The 19,819-nt window shown below is 33.2% G+C and overlaps 3 protein-coding genes across 3 annotated transcripts in view; 2 read left to right on the forward strand and 1 right to left on the reverse strand.

Annotated features, from left to right (window-relative positions):
• The first annotated feature begins 2,346 nt into the window (after positions 1-2,346).
• On the forward strand, positions 2,347-3,546 carry LOC133195216 (uncharacterized). Its single transcript, XM_061331073.1, has 2 exons — positions 2,347-2,356; positions 2,392-3,546. Exons 1-2 carry the CDS (start codon positions 2,347-2,349, stop codon positions 3,327-3,329), a joined length of 948 nt encoding a protein of 315 aa, XP_061187057.1. The 3' UTR covers positions 3,330-3,546.
• Positions 3,547-4,480: 934 nt separating this feature from the next.
• Positions 4,481-9,335, reverse strand: LOC133195217 (uncharacterized). The gene is made up of 8 exons (XM_061331074.1): positions 8,889-9,335; positions 8,373-8,614; positions 8,014-8,040; positions 7,585-7,887; positions 6,660-7,454; positions 5,864-5,985; positions 5,544-5,759; positions 4,481-5,327 (listed from the first exon to the last, which is right to left on the reverse strand). The coding sequence occupies exons 1-8, from the start codon at positions 9,139-9,141 to the stop codon at positions 4,532-4,534; spliced, it is 2,754 nt and encodes a 917-aa protein (XP_061187058.1). The 5' UTR covers positions 9,142-9,335; the 3' UTR covers positions 4,481-4,531.
• Positions 9,336-12,128: 2,793 nt separating this feature from the next.
• Positions 12,129-19,819, forward strand: part of LOC133195840 (uncharacterized) — a 40,207-nt gene continuing 32,516 nt past the window's right edge. The window contains exons 1-2 of the mRNA XM_061331793.1: positions 12,129-12,761; positions 17,352-17,440. Of these exons, the coding sequence (XP_061187777.1) occupies positions 12,614-12,761; positions 17,352-17,440 (237 nt within the window). The 5' untranslated portion in view covers positions 12,129-12,613. The remainder of the gene's footprint in view (positions 12,762-17,351; positions 17,441-19,819) is intronic.

Raw genomic sequence — 19,819 nt, forward strand, 5'->3', positions numbered from 1 at the left:
TTTGCAGAATCAGGAGCATGTAAATATAAGGAATAACTGTCAGATTTTTTGGATTCATGACGATGATCAATCGATTGGCTTGCGTGATAATTTTATGCATAAACGCCTTCGGCGTTTATGCAAATTATCACGCAAGCCACTCGATTGATCACATCATGAATCCAAAAAATAAGACAGTTATTCCTTAAATAAACGAAACATTATAAAAAGTCCTTCATGTTCGTGCTGAAAACGCGAAAATGTGTACCTTTTTTGCATGCAAAAATTATTCTAATGCTAGAAATAATCTTGTTCATGCTTGAATTGTCACTATTTATATAAACCTATTACTATGTGGTGATGATAATTTGCCTTTACAAATAAATAACAGTATTTTTGCTGCTATTCATAAATTTATTGACGAATCATGTAGATTTTCGTAGTTGATATGTTATATTTCATTTGTATCATTTGTATTATTTTTCTTTTATTTGCATGACATAGTGTATTATATATGGAGAGGAACTAGTAAGTTATTTAAGAACTCGTTTCCAATCCTTTTTATCTAATCAATAAAATGTGTTCAAAACAATTGAAAATATCTATCTAGTCATTGGAGACAAGGTCTTTCAAATCTGTTGGAATTTTGGTGGGCACTAATTGTGCTCCTTTATAAGCAGACCTGCCTATGAAGCAGAATTTATTCAAAAACTTCATGAGCAGAAGAAAACTTCTAACTACCTTCATCTCAACATTTAGATATATCGACGACGTTTTATCAATCAACAATAGTTAAGTTTTCATTCATATGTCGACTCAATATACCCCCAATGAACTCGAAATAAGAGACACTATAGAGTCTACCATATCTCTTTCATATTGGGTGTTTAACTGACAATGGACGATAATGGCCAACTATTAACTAAACTGTATGACAAACGGGATGACCAGTTTTTTTCACCTTCAACTTCCCTAATTTGCGTGTCCAACATCATCGTCGGAAACCCACGGTCGGTCTCGCTTCTCTTACCTCCCGTGGGACACAAGGCCGAAAATTTCGCTTGGAGGTGTGTCTCAATACCGCATTTTCATTGGTCGCAATACGATACGGTATTGCGATGTGTAACTATTAATTATCCAATAAAAATCATCGTTGCAACCCGTATGTCGGGAAGGATTTTGCGAACAATATGGAGACGTTCGAGGCGAAAGTGAAAGAAGTTTTTCAAATAAACGAGCTAAAAGACTTTCAAAGAGAGTCTTTGGCAGCGCTCTTGAAGAGAAGAGATGTTTTTCTGTCTATCAAAACCGGAGGTGGGAAAAGTATTTGCTACCAGGGCTTTCACACGGCATATAACGCTAGTTTTGACGACAACAATCCGATCTCAGTTTTGGTCGTCACACCTCTACTTTCCATTATGCATGAACAGTGCAATTCATTGAATAGTTTAGGATTTCTTTCAGCATTTATTGGTAAGCAGATTACTTTTATACTTTTTATCTACATAAACTATATATACAGTGTAGATGATGAAACTCTTTTTTGATAACATGTAAAAAATATGATCATCAAAGAAAAAAAAATTTCAGTCAATTAAAAGTAAATTTCCAAATTTCTCAGGGTTAGATGATGAACAAAAACTTTTTGGTTACTCAATATTAAAGACAAAGACACTCTTAATTTTGTGGGCAAATTCATAAATGATAAAATGTTGTAGTAGTCATACACTTTTATATATAGTATTCCTTTTAACTGAAATAGTACAATATTATTGTTGAAATGAGCAATATGTCATTTACAAATTGTTATACTATCCATTGACATAATTTTTTCCTTATTATTGTAATAATTTCATATTTGTCTGTTTCGGGCTCTAAATTAGAAAATAAATGTCCTGTTCTGTTCTATAATGTAATTGTATTGGCATGCATGGGCATTAGCCATGTCGATCTCGCTCACCTTTTCCCCTCTGCTATGTTATGTGATGATTCAGAACCTCTCTAACGTTCATGTTTCTGTATCTGTGTGTGTTGTAGCACTCAATACTGGTTTTTATTCGACAGGAAACATGTAAACGTTGATTTTTTTTTCTGACATTTTTATTTATTAAAAATTATATCAAAACATACATTTTCCCAGGTACATGTATTAGTATATTGTTAATTTAACTATTCCTTCGTGATATAGGTGGTGAAAACGACAATTCCATTTTAAGAAATGAAATGCAATTCATTTTCACCTCACCTGAAAGTGTGCTAAATGGAAAGTGGAGAGATTGGGTGACAAACAATTCAACCATTAGATTAATAGCTGTAGATGAAGCCCACACAGTGTTACATTGGTAAGTTTATTTATGAAGGGGAAAAATGATGCATTGTTACAAACCATCAAAATTTGAGCAATTCAAACAGGGTTTAAATTATTCCCCTTATTTTTTAGGGGAGAGTCTGCGAGCGAGGAAGATCCTTTCAGACGTTGGTATGGTCGACTAGGGGAACTGCGAAGCCTTGTGGAATGTCCTGTAATTTTGATGACTGCCACAGCAAATTCAGCTGCCAGAAAAGCCTTACAGAGAAAATTTTGTATGACAGACTGTTTAGAAATTATAGAGAACCCAGACAGGAACAATATTAAATTATTTTTACAGTGTGTTAAATACAACACTCCACTAGAGAATACATTCTTCTTTCTAATTCTGATGTTGAAAGAGAAAAAAGAGCTCTGTGATAGGTATCTGATTTTTTGCCCTTCTATCAGAACTTGTAGTAAATTGTACACTATGTTTAGAATTATGTTTAAAGAAAATGTTAAATTGATTGACCATATTGAAATGTATCATTCAAAAACCACAGATGATGTTAAACAATTAGTTAAAGAGGATATGTCTAAAGAAAATGGCAAAATTAGAATTCTTATTGCTACCAGTGCAGCTGGTATGGGTGTAAATTTTAAAGGAGTGAAATATACAATTAACTATGGTTGCCCCCGAGATATGGATACTTTTGTTCAGCAGTATGGCAGAGCAGGTAGAGACGGTGGCTCAGCAATGTCTTTATTGATTTACACAAAACATGATATTAAATGTATAGATGATGACATGAAATTATATGTTAAAAATGAAACCATTTGTCGCCGTGAGAATATATTGTCTTCCTATAAGAGTAAACCTGCTATGGATAGGGACATGCATATGTGTTGTGATATTTGTGATAAGAAGTGTCATGTGAAAGATTGTGAAAAATGTAGTTTAGCACAACATCCTTATTATAAAACTCAATTTCCAGCTTTTTCGTCAGATTCAAGTAGCCAGGATGATCATGACTTGTTTACAGATTCAGATTGGGAGTAAGCATTAAGATGTAATACATGTAATTCAAAGAATCCTTAAAAAATATGCACGCATACATTGCTGCATTTCATAAATCAGTCAGTATTGTATAATTTTGCCAATATATATTGTCAGCCTTTGGTGATAGACCTACTTTTTAAAAATATGTTAGGGTTCATTTAAATCTGTGATAAGATACATTTTCAGTGGGATACAGAAACTTGGGAAGAGACACCATTCCTCATTATAACTATGTACTTAGATCATCAGCATAATACCCAGGAGCAGAGAAGATTTTCAAAGAATTAATGCATTTTCACATTATAATCATTAGAACCCCGCCTTAAACCTGAACTCCTGATCCAGGGGCCTTGAAATTCAAAATTCTTGACGAAGCACCATTGCTCATCATAACTATGTAATTAGATCATTGGCATTGTACCCAGGAGCAGAGGAGAAGATTTTTTAAGAAATAATACATTTTCACTATATATACAACAGAGCCCCGCCTTAGCACCAGAACCCCTGACCCTGGGGCCATGAATTTCACAATTTTGAGAGAGTGCTCATTGCTTATTACAATCATGCCAACACTAATTTTAGTTGTTTTGGCCCAGGGGGGCAGGGACCATGAAATTCACAAATTTTGTTTCCCTTCACCCAAAATTGGTTGAAATTGGTTAAGCGGTTTCAGAGAAGAAGCTGAAAATGTGCAAATGTTAACACACGATGCACAACTGACGAAAGCAGATAGCAATACGTCACTCGAGTGACTCAGGTGACCTAAAAAAAAAGATTTATTGTCAAAATTCATTAGTATTATAAACAAATTTTTTTTGAGAGAGGAAGGATGAAGTTTAATTTAAACCCTTAATTGAAAGCCCTGAAACAAGTTTTTGCTTATACTTCAAATTTATGAATCAGTTTGTACTCCTTAAAAGCTTGTACATATTTTATTTGTTTTAGATATAAGGTCTATACATACATGTATATGTTCAACATGGTAAATTGTTATCAGTTTATAACATCTACACCATTACTTTTATAATGGTGTACTGATCAAGCTATACTACTGCCATTTTTACAATAAATGCTTGAACTTAAATCTGATTTTGTTTTTTAAAAAATAAAACACAATGAGTTACTATGTCACAACAAAACTGACAGAGTTAGATAAACAGATGGACATTGTAATTCCCATTTCATGCTTGGCCCTAATAAGTTTACATGTACAAGTCAGCAATGTTCTTTTGTTCATTTATCCATTCATGTAATTTAAGAATGTCAATTTGGTGAATTGGATCTTTAAATTTGGAGAAACTCTCCCAGCAAAGATCTGACACTGGTCCTTTGCTTCTCAAAGATTTAACCATAGTAATGATATCAACTGTTTTATCAACATCCGGCCTGTGTCTCGACGACTTCACTATTTTGGTAGTCCTCAAAAGCTGATCTTTAATGCTGTCAATGACTTGTGTAGTCATGCAAATTGTTTTTGCTGATTGAAAGGATTTATTTGCTCCTTGTGTGTTGAGTTCTCTCTTGATGTTGCGCACTTGCAGTTCTACACAGTTGTCATTAGGGATATTGTTGTAAATGCCGCCCTTCAGATTTACAGTCATATTCCACATATACTCAAATGCCTGGTCAGGTGGAAGAATAGAATTAACATATGTGAGCATTCTCCACAACCAGAGCTTATATTTTGAGTGACTTAAAGCAGAGGCATACAACCACTCAAACTTGGCATTACGCATGATGCGGTCCCCGTCACCCATTTTGTATGCATCACAGGTATCACGGTAGAGAAGGGACATCCTTAGAAAGGATGTAAGTGGTTGATCAGGATCTGATAACTCTGTAATTTCATGAAAGATCCAGTTGTGCTTTTTCAGTAGATGTTTCTTTAGCCAAGACTTCCTAATATATGTTTTCCCACACATTGCACAAGAGAAAGAAAGGTCTTGTTTCATGGCATCTATCTGTACATCATCAGTACTTAGATCTACCAAGTGTGATCTAAAATATCAAAATAAATGATTTTTTAGTACTAATAATTTTAGATTCATAAGTATGAAAAATGAAGACTTGTGGCAAAAATATTCAAGACTGGTGAAAACTTGACTCTATTTGATCATGATCTTTTTGCTTGGGTGAGCTTACAATTGCATCTATCCAAGGAATAGCATTCATAAAAATACAATATTTGGTTCATACAAGAAAAGGGTTTTTAACCTTATGTCTAAGAAACTTTTCCAGGAATTTAGGCCAAGTGCATTAAGAACATCTGTGGCAACATTGGTAATCCATTCCATTTTGTTGTCATTGTTCATTAATGAAAAAACAGGAGCATGTGAGGGTTGTGATGTAACTTCCTCCATGTCCATGATGTCCAAAAATGTTGACACAATGTAGGAATCTGTCACATCCTGGATGAATTGATGATGGGATCTAAAAGAAAATATAACAAGGCACACATTATTAACATTCTTTTTTATCTGTTGATATTTTCAAATTCATATTGCAAAATACTTGACTTGGATAGTTCAACTTACCTGAAGTTATTTGTTACTTCCTTAGGCCCAGTCACTGACCGACGGTTGATAGCATTCCTCAGTTTGTATAGGGAACCCTGGTCTGATGCACTGCTCTCAGTGTAAAATAGTTGAAATATTCCCTGAAAAAATATTATTGTGAAAACTGAAGAAATGAAATAGATTTAGACTTAAGACATCTTTTAAGGGTATAAAATTAAAACTTAATCGAAAAATTCAGAATTGTCTGAAATCTACATAGTTATGCAGATTATGTAATTACATGTAATTTATCAATAAATTTGCTACTTGCACCATGTACAAAAGGATTAATTTGTTAGTAAAAACTAAAACTATAAAGCAATAAAATCAAGTCATGCTAAACATAGAAATCATTGGAATGGCCTATGATGGGCTACAACTCCCAGTTTCTGAAACATATGTATACTATCTACATGTACATGATGTACTAAGATAAATTAAGGAATTGATAATATATACCAATATTTGGAGGGCAACAAGTGATAAATGAATAATACTAATGAAATTCATGCTGAAAAAATGGAAAATGCAGTTTATGACCTAGTAAAACTTCAAAGCCAAATTGATAATCTGGATGCAAAGAACATGAGCAAGTCTGCAGAGTTTCACAATATTTCCACCTATTTGTCATTGCAAAGTTCAAGATGAAAATATGTATGGCACTTCATGTATAAGTAAAATTATGAGTACTATATTATCTCTGCAAAATACTTACTCTAATTCATAAAAGCCAAAAACAACTGGAACTAAAACATTCCTGAACAGGGTGTGTTACCAATAAGAAGTTCATCTCCCTGTGAAAACCTTCTGGCCTGTGAACAAGCCCCCCAAGCATATCATAGTCTGATTTTGCATTTTGCATGGCTTCTTGAGCTGTAAATGCTCGCTCATTGGTGAGAACATCTCCACCAAAAACAACCCTGTCCGTTATTTTCTGATCTTTTTCAACAGCTTGGAAAACCAGTTTATTCACATTTTGCAAAATTGTTATCATTCCCTCTGATGAATTTTCACTAGCCTCTACTAAGTCACAATTCAGAATGACTGATTTCTTTCGAGTTTTGTCCATAAAGTCATGGGTTATGCAACCTGGCACACACTTTTGTAAGGGTTTCAGAAATTCGACAAAGGTAATAAGGACTTTAATAATATGAAATTTCATATTTTCAATCAATGTGTGCAGGTCACCTGAAGATGGTAACCATGCACTTGTTGGCAACTTCAAAATATCCCTGCTTTCTTCATTCTCTTCTGTTGATCTAGGGTGTTTATCATCTGACATGATCCTCTTCTCTTTCACCATTGTCAGAAACCAATGCAAGCTCTTTCTCTGAGACATCATTGTCATCTTAGCAGGAGTAATTGTGACATCTAAATTGTCCCCTATGATTTCTATGCCATGTTTAACATCTAAGAGTCCTGGATTTTCAGGTGAAGGGTAATAAGAATGTAAATACCTTGTCATTGTGGCCGACACCTTCTTCTCCTGCTCTTTGATCAGCTGTTTCTTTTCTTTGATGACAGTGCTGCTCGCCACAGAAATTCCAAGATCATGAAGAATTTTCAAACCCTAAAACCAATGAACAGTATCATTTTTGATTCACACCTTTTTTCAATAGATATTCGACTACATCAAATGTGACTTCTTTTTTTTTAAATTTCAATCAATTTTAATAATTTTTAAAACTAATTTTAAATACCTCTTTTGACACTCCACACTTGTCTAGTGTTAGACCAAGGATGTACTGTAACTGATTTACTGATCTTGATCTGCCATAAAGAAGTACACCTATTGACATTATTAGCACTGGAAGGTTCTGCTTCTTTTTTACATCTATCAAACTGCTCATAATGGTAAACAGATAAGGAATCCCTTCCTTGAGTTTTGATTCCACAAAAGACCAGTCAAGATTCATCATACTTTCACTCTTTTTGCATTTTAATAGGTCACTTTTTTTGCTAACTACACAGTCAATTTCTTTTTTCAGCTTCTTTACACACAACTGAAATAACGCATCCATATAGCTGGTATCTTTGCAAAAATTCTTCAGTACAGCATGAGGTGATCTTCTGTTAAACAGTGATTTTAAGGCTGCTTTAGAATTTTGATCTTTTACTACTCTACTTACATCAGCTCCAGCAATCTTGGTGACAATCTATAATGGAACACTGAAAAGTTTATGTATTTTGTGTATAAGTACATATTCTATGAAACAAAAGCATCATCAAAGATGACATGAAATGATGTATAGTTCACATACACATGTAACAGTTAGAACTCTTGCAATAATGTAGATTCTTATATCTTCAATATTAGCAACATAAAGATTGAAAGTGTCAAAGTGAGTAGTTTAATTTCATTTGCCATTCTTTTAATCAAGAAAATATGGGATAGTCATTTATGAATTTACAGTAGTGACCAGATGTTGGACAGTAAAAGACAAAGGCTGCATGACCTTAGCCCATTGACAAATTTATCAAAAATTACCTTTACATCAAAATTTTCTGACACATGTGTTTGTGTTGATTTATCCTCCTTGCATGGTAACTTTGACTGGAGACTATGATTTGGGTTCTGATGCAGAAGTAGTTTGTCAGGTGTTTTAAAGAGAGCTTTTTTACTTTTTCCTTTTGGTGTTGGTGTCTTATCTAGGGACCTCTTCACTGCACTCACCCTGGGTGTACTGGGCTTAACATGCCCACTTGTCTGTTGATGTTGTCTTAGAACATCTTGAAACAAATTATAAATCCCTGTGTAAATTTATGTATGCAATGCTTTTATAAATAAGGCAACAATTTCTAGATTAAATTTTAAAATAGCTGGCAGGACTTTTTTATTTAATAATAGTTATTAGTAAATAGAATATTCAATACACAGAACTGATATCAACAATCAACTTTCAAGCCCTCATTCTTTGATAAATATTTATACTGTTATAGACACCTCTTCATGAGAAGTAGGTCAAAAAGTTTCCACATTTGTCTAAATCCAAATATCACATACCTAACAACTTTTCCCTCTCAGTTTTCAACTGTTCCACCTTTGCTCGCACATTTTCCTCGATCTTGGATATTCTATTTAGTTTATTGGTGCATAGATTACACGCATATGAATTGCTGGTCGGGAAAAAATTTAACCTTGTAAATGCATAATTATACTGTTCAGTTGATGTTTTAGAGCTTAATGCTCTATATCCCCTGTCCTTTATAACATATAAGCAAAAAGAGCATTCTTTTACGTGTCCCGAGGCTGCCATAGTTTACAAAACACTTTCAAACAGCAACACGACATTATTCTCATGGGCGCCGCCATTACTGTATGCCTAATTTGATAACGTCAATTTTCATTGGCCCTCGAAAGGTCACATTAGGTTACGCATATCAATGAGTCTAGCGAAATTTTCGGCCTTGTGTCCCACGGGAGGTAAGAGAAGCGAGACCGACCGTGGGTTTCCGACGATGGTCCAACATTACCTGTATATGTTGTTCATGTCTCCAAGCTGATTTGATACACAAGAGCATACTATGAACACGATCAATTTTCAAACCGAGGTAAACTAATGATAAATAAGTTGATGTTACAAGAATTTCAACAGTGAAATCATTATTGTTTGTGTGGATCAATGTTCTTGGGTAATCAAAAATTTGACTGGTTCCATGGGACGTTATTTCGTGGGTAACGTGTATATTTTAATTAAGATAAATCAAAGTTTTGTGTTAAATATATGTACGTTTCAATGTTTGTGGGGCCGTTAATTCGTGGGTAAGGGCTACACACGAAATCCACGAATATTGATCCCCCACGGACAATGATGATCCACAGTACCCTAATGTCAGCTTTTCGCAAATTCTACAGTCGTTATAATGATCTTGTTTGTAAATACAACCTATCGTTGGGTTGTATTATGTCTGACATACTTCATACTATTTGTTAGGTCATTGCTTTCAGGACATGCTTCATATTATTTGTTAGGCCATTGCTTTCAGGACATGCTTCATACCATTTGTTAGGTTATCGCTTTCAGGACATGTTTTGTACCATTTGTTAGGTAATTGCTTTTATGCTTAATTTGACTATGGAGTACGCAGTTTACCTGATCAATACATTACATTGGGCTTACGGTGGGTGTGACCGATCAACATAGGATGCTTACTCCTCCCAACACTGGTGTTTCCAGAGGTCCGCGTTTTATACCTTGTTCACGATTCGTTTTTGTTTACTGGATTCATGAGATTGATCCCTGTTCGTTATATTAACCTTTTACTACTTAAATAAAGAAGTATAATCTATAAAATCTGTGTTCATATATCAAGCAAGCGTGAATTTTTTCGTATTTTGACGTTTATAGTTACATATACTAACGGTCTCATAGACATTATCTTATTAGCTCCTGCCTTTACACAGGTAAATAGTCGCTAGTGTAGATGTTTACAGAAACCAGCTGTAGCACCTACAAAATGACTTTGTTAGAAATTGGCAAAGTCGAGAATTGTCTATTAAAACACATTGTTTGCCTCTTTAGTAATAAATTGCGTTTAATTAAAGTTCGATTTATCCAGTAACCTTCAAATTAGTCTTCTAGTACTTTATATATCATTGGAACATGAATAAATGACAAACACGATGTAAATAGCCATTTATATAGAATGTTTCGATATGGAGCACCTTTTGGGCATGGATGCAATTGACTTCCTAAACTATTTAGTCAATTTGCTTTATGAAAATTGATTTTTATTTGTTATTTCACAAAATAAAGCTTAAATCAGACAATTACCAGGTGCCAATAATAGCGAGTGTCTGAAACCAATATTTTCTCGATTCGCACTTTACCAGTAGTGTTTCTTGAGACAAAGATTTGAAAATGCAAAGATTATACTGTATATAGACTTTATTATCCCTGGATGTTCTACATATAACTGTGGCATAAAAAAGTCATGAAAAATAGCCAAGTTTGACACCAAGTTCGTATGGCTAATAAGTTTGTCTAAGTATTATCCAATTCCGAATTTAAATTTAATCAAAGACAAACATGTTGAAATCCGGCTTTGTAGGATGATTTGCATTAACTGCATTATCAGATTAAACAGGTAGTTTTGGTAAAGTTTGATTAAACTTTTCAAGGTTGGGAGTTTTTTAGGCGATAATTTTATACCCGATTAGAGTGTTCGGTGCCATTGGAGCTGTTAGCAAAGCATCAGATCCAAGTAATGATAAAGAGATCAAGATTAATAAAGATTTGTAGTTAATGCATAGGCAGATATTGTGAAAAAGAAATAATACACTATTGCCTTGTGATACATTTATCTTTCAAATGGTCAACAGAAAAATATTTAAGCATTGCATTGTAAATTTTAGACGGTTGTGCTGACAAATTGAATAACACGTGTTAGCGCGTTATGCACAGCAGTCCGTGTTATGACACATTGAACGTCCAAAATTTACAATTCAGTGCTTATATTTACAATTTTAGATTTCACTTTATTTGATAAAATATCGTTGTTTTTTTTTTTTTTTTTTTTTTTTGTTTATTTTATCCGTTTAAATGATACACACCGCACATGTACAATAAAAAAGAGCAGTTGTTACTGTTCAATGTGAGCGTCAACGTTTATGGCGTTGCGCTTACATGGCGTTCAACGTATATGACGTCAAAATAAAAATTATAAATCAACCTTTTGAACTCCCTCTCCGTGAACAAGTTCTACGTAACTACGATATTTAGGATGCCAAAACTTTTCACACAATTTATAAGGAATATACATGTACATGAGGAATGTGAATCGATGTGTTACCTTAGCAACTTGTTAACTTACAGTTATTGTCCTTATAATATTCTAATCTTTTTTCTTAGATTACTTAAACTTAAAACAAATTTTCCGGTGCCAAACTAACATGAAAACATCAGGGCATTTTTTTTAATTTGTGTGTGTGTGTGTAAATTTTGTAGATATATTTATGCAATTAATTCACCAAATAGTGGCATTTCACTTTAGTCATTTACTGGTGTGAACAATTGCATTAAGTACAGCAAGTAAATAAATGAACTGGAATGAACCAAGTAGATTAACTCCGAAGAATAAATGCTGAGGAACGTGTTTATTTTAATTCCTTAAGTTTTATTATTCGATAAACAGTCGTCTTTATACATAGCGGCTATTATTTTAACAATCGTATAGGCTTCTAAACTTTAAATCTACACAAATCAGTGTTGTGTATTTTAAATGCTAGTTGTGTATACTGTATAGAGATAAGCCAATGATTTGGTAAGAATGCATCCAGTAGCCGTGATCCGATCCATTTAAATGGAGTTATTCTTATAAAATGCGCATCCGTGCCAAATGTAACTAAATCATGATCGAACATTGAAACTTCCAGATAATACACGCGGCCAAAGAGCACGTCTGACCAAACTAGAAACGCTTGGAAACCACCCTATCAGTATTTGACTCGGATTCAAAAACTTTAAATTTAAGACAAAATCAACGCTTGCGTAGTGCTATCTTTCTTCAAGTTTGACAGGACGAAGAAATAAAATCAATGCGGGTTCCAAGCTGAGCTCCTGGAGGGGTTTCTAAATTCGGCAACTTTTCGTCAGTTGCTGGCTGGACGCAGTCGGAAGTGAAGGGAATGTAATTCGGAGCTTAGAAATTAGAGGAACTATGTGATTTCCAAAGATTCCTAATAATTTCTGGAATTGTACTTGTGTTTAAAGTCGGTGTCAGGAAATCATGAGTGGTATAACTCTACCTCCTATCCCGGGGGCTATCCCCCTTCACACTCGGTCCCTCCCTAGCGGATTTGAGACCACTCGTTCTCGCCCCTCCAGTAGTGGGAGTCAATGTAGTTCTTATTCTATAGTCCCACACGTTTACTATGGTAAGTTCCTTGACGTACGCAAGTTTATATTAACCCAGGTTTGCAGGTTCCTCTTACATGTACTAACTAAAGAAAAATACTAATTTTACAATATTTTGACCATTGATATCTTACTTTATACTTTTGTTTAATTTTTTAAAGCTAAAGGGATTTTTTTTTTACCTCATTTTCCAGTGTTATTCTCTACATCTTTCAAATCAAATGTTAAAATGATGTATTCGAAAAATACATTTGTCACAAATTTAATCCATTTTCTAAAAGAAAGTGGCATCTCCATGCAACAATCAAATAATGTATTTAGGGATGTAGAAAATACATTTTTGTTACGTATTTTAATATTTTGACTTTTTAGTTGTCATTATTGCTATATATCATAGTATTATATGTCATTATGGTGTGCTGTTTCTCAGGGGTTTTGTTGGCATAGTGAGTCAAATAATCTGAAATGTTAGGTCATACTTTAAAATCGAACCATTCGGAGCAATCTCTCATGTTACGGATTTTAATATTCATGAAAAAATAAGTAGTTTCTAAAATTGCACCCATTTGGTCCTTTTTTTTTTACTTTGGTTTTAATCAATTTATTTGTAATATAAGAAATACAGTTCTTGTCTTTCATCATTCACAGTATGATTTGTGAAAGGCAGAATTCTTTAAAGCAGGAGATGAAAGAAGAAGATAGAAACGAAGATATGAAAATATCTTAAAATTAAAAATTTGTCAATACATTAGTGTTTCTTAAATTTAGAGTGACTGCCTGAGTCTGGAAATAAGAAAGAGTTGTTAAAGGTTAAATGAATTAAACATTCAATAATCTTGCCAAATTCTGGTCTTATTTAATGTATAACATTCAAGTAAAGGGATTGATTCACTCTGAACTCAGTTCACAATCACCCACCCCCAGCGTTTTATGAAAACGAATTAATACTTGCTGTGATTAAACGGGAAAAATAAGAAGCTGCTTTTTATTTCTAAATCCAGATGTACAAAAATGATTAAATTATGAATTCTTTTTTTTTTAATTGCTCTCTATTGTCGAGAAACCAAACTTACTGTGGAAATCTGACAAAAGATGTATTCCAAGGAAGGTAAAAAAGTGCAAGCATGATTATGAATGTCAACTAAGAATATTTTTACAATCTTGATTCTCCAATTGGTTTTTTTTTTTTTTGGTATAAAAAATCGTTTTGGATGTATATCTATCGGCAGACAATTTGTCATTGTTTATCCTAATATGACAGAAAATTCTAAAGTCTCGTGGCAAATCAGATCCGTCAGACCCAAGACAACAGCAGGTATCCCAGTAAATGTCGCACAGAGTAGCGGTTCCTATTGATTTGAAGATTATGTCTATTTCTATAAATTCTCATTAAACTCCGAGGCTTTACCTCTGAGCTATGAGATGGCAGTGAATGGTTGTATTGTTGGAGACATCAGATTCGTGTTCTGTCCCCAAAGTTTTCCCCGATACTGCAGGAAAGAGGAATAGGGATTAGAAATAAAACATCAATACCTCACACTTAAAATTACAATTCCTTAACAACTGTGAACGGGCAAAGTTATTATGCGGTATACTGAGATTGTCTAGAACTTGAGACTATCTAAGGAAACATTATGTGTGTCTTCTTGGTGCAAATCTAATAACCATTTGTTCATAGGAACTTGAAAACACTTAATTCAATACATCCTTTTCGAAAATTTACATTTTTGCATTTTTGAAAACACAAAACACGTGAATAATAAATAATCTTTCTGGTTAGCTTTGGTTCAAAACGACACCGATTTTCAATTCGAAGGCATTTTTGGAATTCTGTAAACAGTAAGAAAATCTATACTGTTAACAAAATAAACATTCCGTCTTCAGTTAACAAAGACATATTGTGTAAGCCATTGATTTTTGTACAAGATTCTTCAGTTTTGTAACTGATTTCTACGATAATGTTTGTTTACAAATGCATTAAATCCGTGGTGTGTTCACATCACCACAGTGAGAAATTTTTAACTTTTAAAATAAGTTAAAAATCGATAATTTGGCCAAGTTCTTTTCAAGTGTTTTGTTTTATTTCTGATAGAAATTCCCCTGCAGATTTATGGACATTGATTAAATGAAATAAAGGTCAAGTGCTTTATGAATTATTAGTTTAATAATGAAAAACATATATACAAAAGACATCAAATACATTATGAATTTACTGGGGAAGAAATATGTAGAAAAAAGTCTAAGACATCGATATGAAAATGTGATGTATATATCAATAGTTTCAGTGTAGTTCAGCAGGACTTGTTCTATAAAAATTTAAATGCTCTAAATTTTCAACCAAATCTCATTTTCTTTCGTCGAAAGGAAATTATTTCACCCATTTCATCGAAATGAACAATTAAAAAAGAAAAATATTACCTGCACAAAGACGACATTAAATGTAATTAAACTACCTGGAATTTTGGTGCAAAATCTACCTGAAGATTAATATCATTGTAATGATAAAAAAAAATCTTATTTGGTTAAATTTTTAAATACCATGCAGTAGATGAGCATGAGAAAGTTTTTCAATTGAAGTTTGCATCCGTTTGATCTAAGTTTATTAGCAGGGGTAGTGAGCTGGAAAGACCAAAGAGGTGTCAATGTTTGCCTAGTTCCTTGAACTTTTGTGCCTTTTGGAAATTAAAATTGAAATTTTTCAAGTCCATTTATAGCACCAATTTTAGTTGAATTAATTGAAATTCAAAGTCAAGATCCAACCTTATTGATCCGCATTTTACTGGATTTATGCAACAAAACACGGTGTTTTAATGTTTTACATGTAATTTCTTTTGTGTCTTTAAAAAATAATAGCTCAATTTCATAGTTTCTAAACGCAGAAAGTTTATGCGATTGTGCCATGCTCATTGCAAATTGTAAAGACTTGTCCTTTTGAGTTTTATGGCCAATTCTAAACTGGGGGACTTTATTAATAAATATTACACTCTACAAAAGTTGGATTTCATTTAAAATCTTTCATGTAGCTGTAGTATTTTGGCTATCTAGAGATGAGTTCGTTGTTTGTGATTTTGTTCCTATATCCTATTCATGAAAAAAGAAAGAAACGAAAATGTGAGGCAATATTAAGAGAAAAGCTGTTGTGTGAACTTTACAACATTTTGAATATCGGAAATACATATGCAGCGGGACTGCAAAGAATAACCCAGAAAAAATAACATCAAATTGCCCCGTCAATATAATATTTAGAACATTAAAGTGGCACGTTGAGATTTATGTCAAGCCACGCGGAGATTAAAACAATGTTGATTGCTTTTGATAGTATTAACTATTGAGATTACTGAGTAGATTAATCGATCGATCGATAAGGGCCAGTGGCCGAGGTTAATTAGGATTTGGTAAGCCTTCATTGTTATTTTTATTTAAATTTATCTAGGTAAAATGTATTTAAAGCTAAGTGAGTACTGCATTTTAATATGCAAAGGCTAGGAATTTTCTGCAAGATTTAACAACAAGTTTAAGAACAAGCTATGTCCTCTTTGAACTAAAAGATATGATGCTTCATTATAAATGAACACAAAATACAAATTGGTTAAGGACAGGCGACACGTTCCTCAATAATATATATAATTTTTTCCAAGAATTTGTCATTGAAGTATTGCTACTTTAACAAGTTTCCTCACAAAATATTAAGGTATCTTACCAGGATTTGTATCATCCTTTTTGGAAATCACTAGCATTGCCAATATCACAATTTTTTGGTGTCTTTATCTACTTAAACATTTTAAAAACAGTTAAAAATCACAAAATAATGATAATTATGATAAATTTGTATACTATGAGGAGGTACAAAAGAAAAAGTAAAAAAAAAAGATCTTTTTTCCTACGAACTCTTGCATAGTCTATTTATTTATTTATTTTATAGAATAATGTTCTATCCTTATTCTTTTTTTAAAGGACATCGATTTTTGTGAGGAGAAACAAGATATTTATTTATTCCGACCAATACAGTCAATAATATATCAAGTTGTGTTATTCTGGCACCGACATACGTGGATTGAATTTATATTTGGCAGAGATTACAGCTGCAAAGATTTCTGCAAGGTCATTATAGAATTACACGTCGTACAATGTATTTCAAGGTACTTTTCTATGACCTTGGTTACTCTGGAAGAGTACCCAGTTAAATGTAGATCCGTTTTGAGAATACATACCGGTGAGAACTTAGAACGCTTGACCTAGGAAGAACACGCCATTTTGGTACACTTCATATTTCACCATCCTTGGCAGACATAAAGCTATCTTAATCCCCCCCCCCCTTATTTCAAAAATCATAATAAAGGAGTACAATTAATTACTCTTGACAGACTAGTCTTCTAAAATTACTTAAGGGCAATTTTTGCATATGCAATCAATGGATTTTTTTTAGTTTTGTTGTCACGTTTTTTTTTAGTTTATTTGGGTTTCTTTATTCATTTATTTATGTTTGTTTTGGCACTGTAAAACATTTAGGGAGTCAATAAGGTGTATATATTAATATTGTCAAACTGAGGGAATAGCACCATTCCATGCTATCATTAAATCAGACATACGAACTTCTCTTTATTTTACAGACCACTGTTCCTTCCGATCATCAGGTCTAGCCAACACCTCCGGAATACCTCGGTCCTATGCAAAACTGCCTTCCCTTCGAACCGGCAGGGTAAGATTGTTAATACATAGAATTAAGAGTGTTGATTACGAGTACATATACATATATATGATGTTTACATTACATAATTACTTTTTCTTACAAAAATAATTGTAATTTTGAAAAAAAAAAAAAAGAAGCTGCGTTTATTTGAATGCTTTCACCAGATATTGCAGGAAATACCACGTTGTTATTTCTTTTTAAACTTTTATGTCTAAAATTGAATTTACCAAATGGGTAATTTCAAGTCAAGTCAGCTGGTAGCTGGTCTAAAACATGAAAAAAGGGGTGAACTGCTTTACCGGCTGCAAATTTGATGTGTTGAGAATACGAGGCACGCTTTAAACAATTTTGTCAAAGTATCCTATTACATTATCAGAAAAAAATACTTAAGTATTCGTTTAAATTCAATTTTAAAATTACGTAAGCATTAACTAATTAACGCTTGGAAATAATTCACAATTTCATAATGTTCTTTGACGGTTCTTTTCTGATAATTTACCAAAGAGAAGGTTATTGCTTACATACACGATTAAAGCGAAGAGATAACATTGATAAAGCCTTCTCAATGTCAAGTGTCTATCTATTGACGACTTGATCCAGGCCACTTTGGCATGCAATTTAGTGTACACCGAACCCGTAATTTCCCTGTCAATCGTTGATAGAAAATGAAGATAAGTCCAGCATTGAAATCAGTGTTTTAGGTTAAAAGTATGGGATATTAGAAACATTTCTTTTGATGTGCATGTGTGATTTAAATCGATAGGCTTTTCTACATTGACACCATCATTTCTGACATATTTTTTGTTTGTGCCTGCTGCGTTTCCAAAACGTCACGGACCAAAATTTATGCGCATATCCTTACTTTCTTATCTTTTCAGGGCAGGTTTCAGGCTTAAAAACCCGTCTTCTTTGAAATATACAGATAAATGTATTTTTCATCTTTCAAGAGCTTTTACATTCTTTATTACAAATATTATTCCAGAATTACTTCGTAATCCGAGTCTCCATAAATTTAGCATGTTTTTGAACATACCTCGACACTTAAAGTGTACTGAGGGATGTGTTAAAAGGTAACTTAACTGACCTAGCGTCATTTATCAGAAACATAAAGGTTTTCAAAAAAAAATCAAACAATTTAAAAGTTTTAACCACATTATTAATTAAATTATCGACAGCATGATTTTTGAACCCATTGAAACGAAATATGCAGTTGATGTTATTGTTACAGAAACTTTTAAGTAAATTCAAATCTGAAAAAAATTCTTTTATTTTTCAAGTATTCACGATTGAATATACACATCATTTCATTCCACTAAATAAATGCAGTTGCTTTCTAAGGTCTCCACGTTTCATAGAAGTCCTAAATTCCTGCAGTCAAACAAAATTTGAAGTTTGCTCCTTTACCATCGTACCCTGTAAACAATAATGTCTGCGAGACAGTGAATAGTTTGTTCTATTGGGTGTTACCTCGGATTAATGGATGTCCACAAAGTACATATAAATGACTTTATACCTCGTCAATAGTATTGATTGTACAGCTCGTGTGAAGTCAAGAATCCTGTTTGTAGACAAATTAAATCCTTCTTTTAGATAAATTTCTAGTTCACAACTTCGTGTTTAGAATTGGAGAAGTATTCTTTTATAAATGATCAGTGGATGCCTCTTTCGCCATACAGAAGGCGAAGCACTTTTGAGTTTTGTAAACAGACATATTTTGATATTTAACGAATTCCAATGGCGAATCCTTTCAGAAAGAGTTCTCTTTACCATTTGCAAACTAGAGTATATTGGAATTTACGGAGATTTGACAAGGGGATCGCTAGTTCATGAGAAATTAATGATACATTTTTGACAAGAGCAAGAGAGATCACATCTTCTGTGGTTAGAAAGCCTAACAACAGACGGAGTTTTTCTCAGACTCGAGCAAAAAATAAAACCGACGATTATTAGTGTCCAAAGAATTAAAAGCCAGAAAAGTGTAAAAGAATCTCACACGTCTGGAGACATCGCTTATTTAAGAAGTTCTTTAATTAAACGTTAATAAAAAGTGGACGTTTATGGCTATTGACAGCCGTGTACATGGTAGCAACTTCTTCAATGAAGAATACACTCAGAAATAAGCATTAAAACTTAGCATAAACAAATGCTCACCGATATACAATTATAAAAGAGTCGCCCACAAACAGTCCCCTAGTATGTGTTGATTAGTCATTATTCCAGATTTTTTTCTTGATTAAACATCTTGGAATAATGCACAGTGCCTCATTATCAAACAAAATCTTTGTCACGTGGCTGATGTCAAATGAACATGCCTTGTGATGTTGAATTGTGATATGTAGATATGTACGATACATGCGTAGTTTATATGAAATGTTTTAGTAAATGGAA

The sequence above is a fragment of the Saccostrea echinata genome, unplaced genomic scaffold (assembly GCF_033153115.1).
Source record: "Saccostrea echinata isolate AGI-Se365-2 ecotype Australia unplaced genomic scaffold, CSIRO_AGI_Sech_v1 ptg000029l, whole genome shotgun sequence".
Classification (NCBI taxonomy): domain Eukaryota; kingdom Metazoa; phylum Mollusca; class Bivalvia; order Ostreida; family Ostreidae; genus Saccostrea; species Saccostrea echinata.

What these genes read in the sequence shown, in the direction of transcription:
- LOC133195217 (XM_061331074.1), bottom strand. Translation starts at nt 9,141, where the DNA reads ATGGCAGCCTCGGGACACGTAAAAGAATGCTCTTTTTGCTTATATGTT. An exon ending in AGTGTGGAGTGTCAAAAGAG is followed by an intron (nt 7,455 to 7,584) that starts GTATTTAAAATT and finishes CATTGGTTTTAG; the next exon opens with GGTTTGAAAATTCTTCATGA. An exon ending in GGGAGATGAACTTCTTATTG is followed by an intron (nt 5,986 to 6,659) that starts GTAACACACCCT and finishes ATATTTTTTCAG; the next exon opens with GGAATATTTCAACTATTTTA.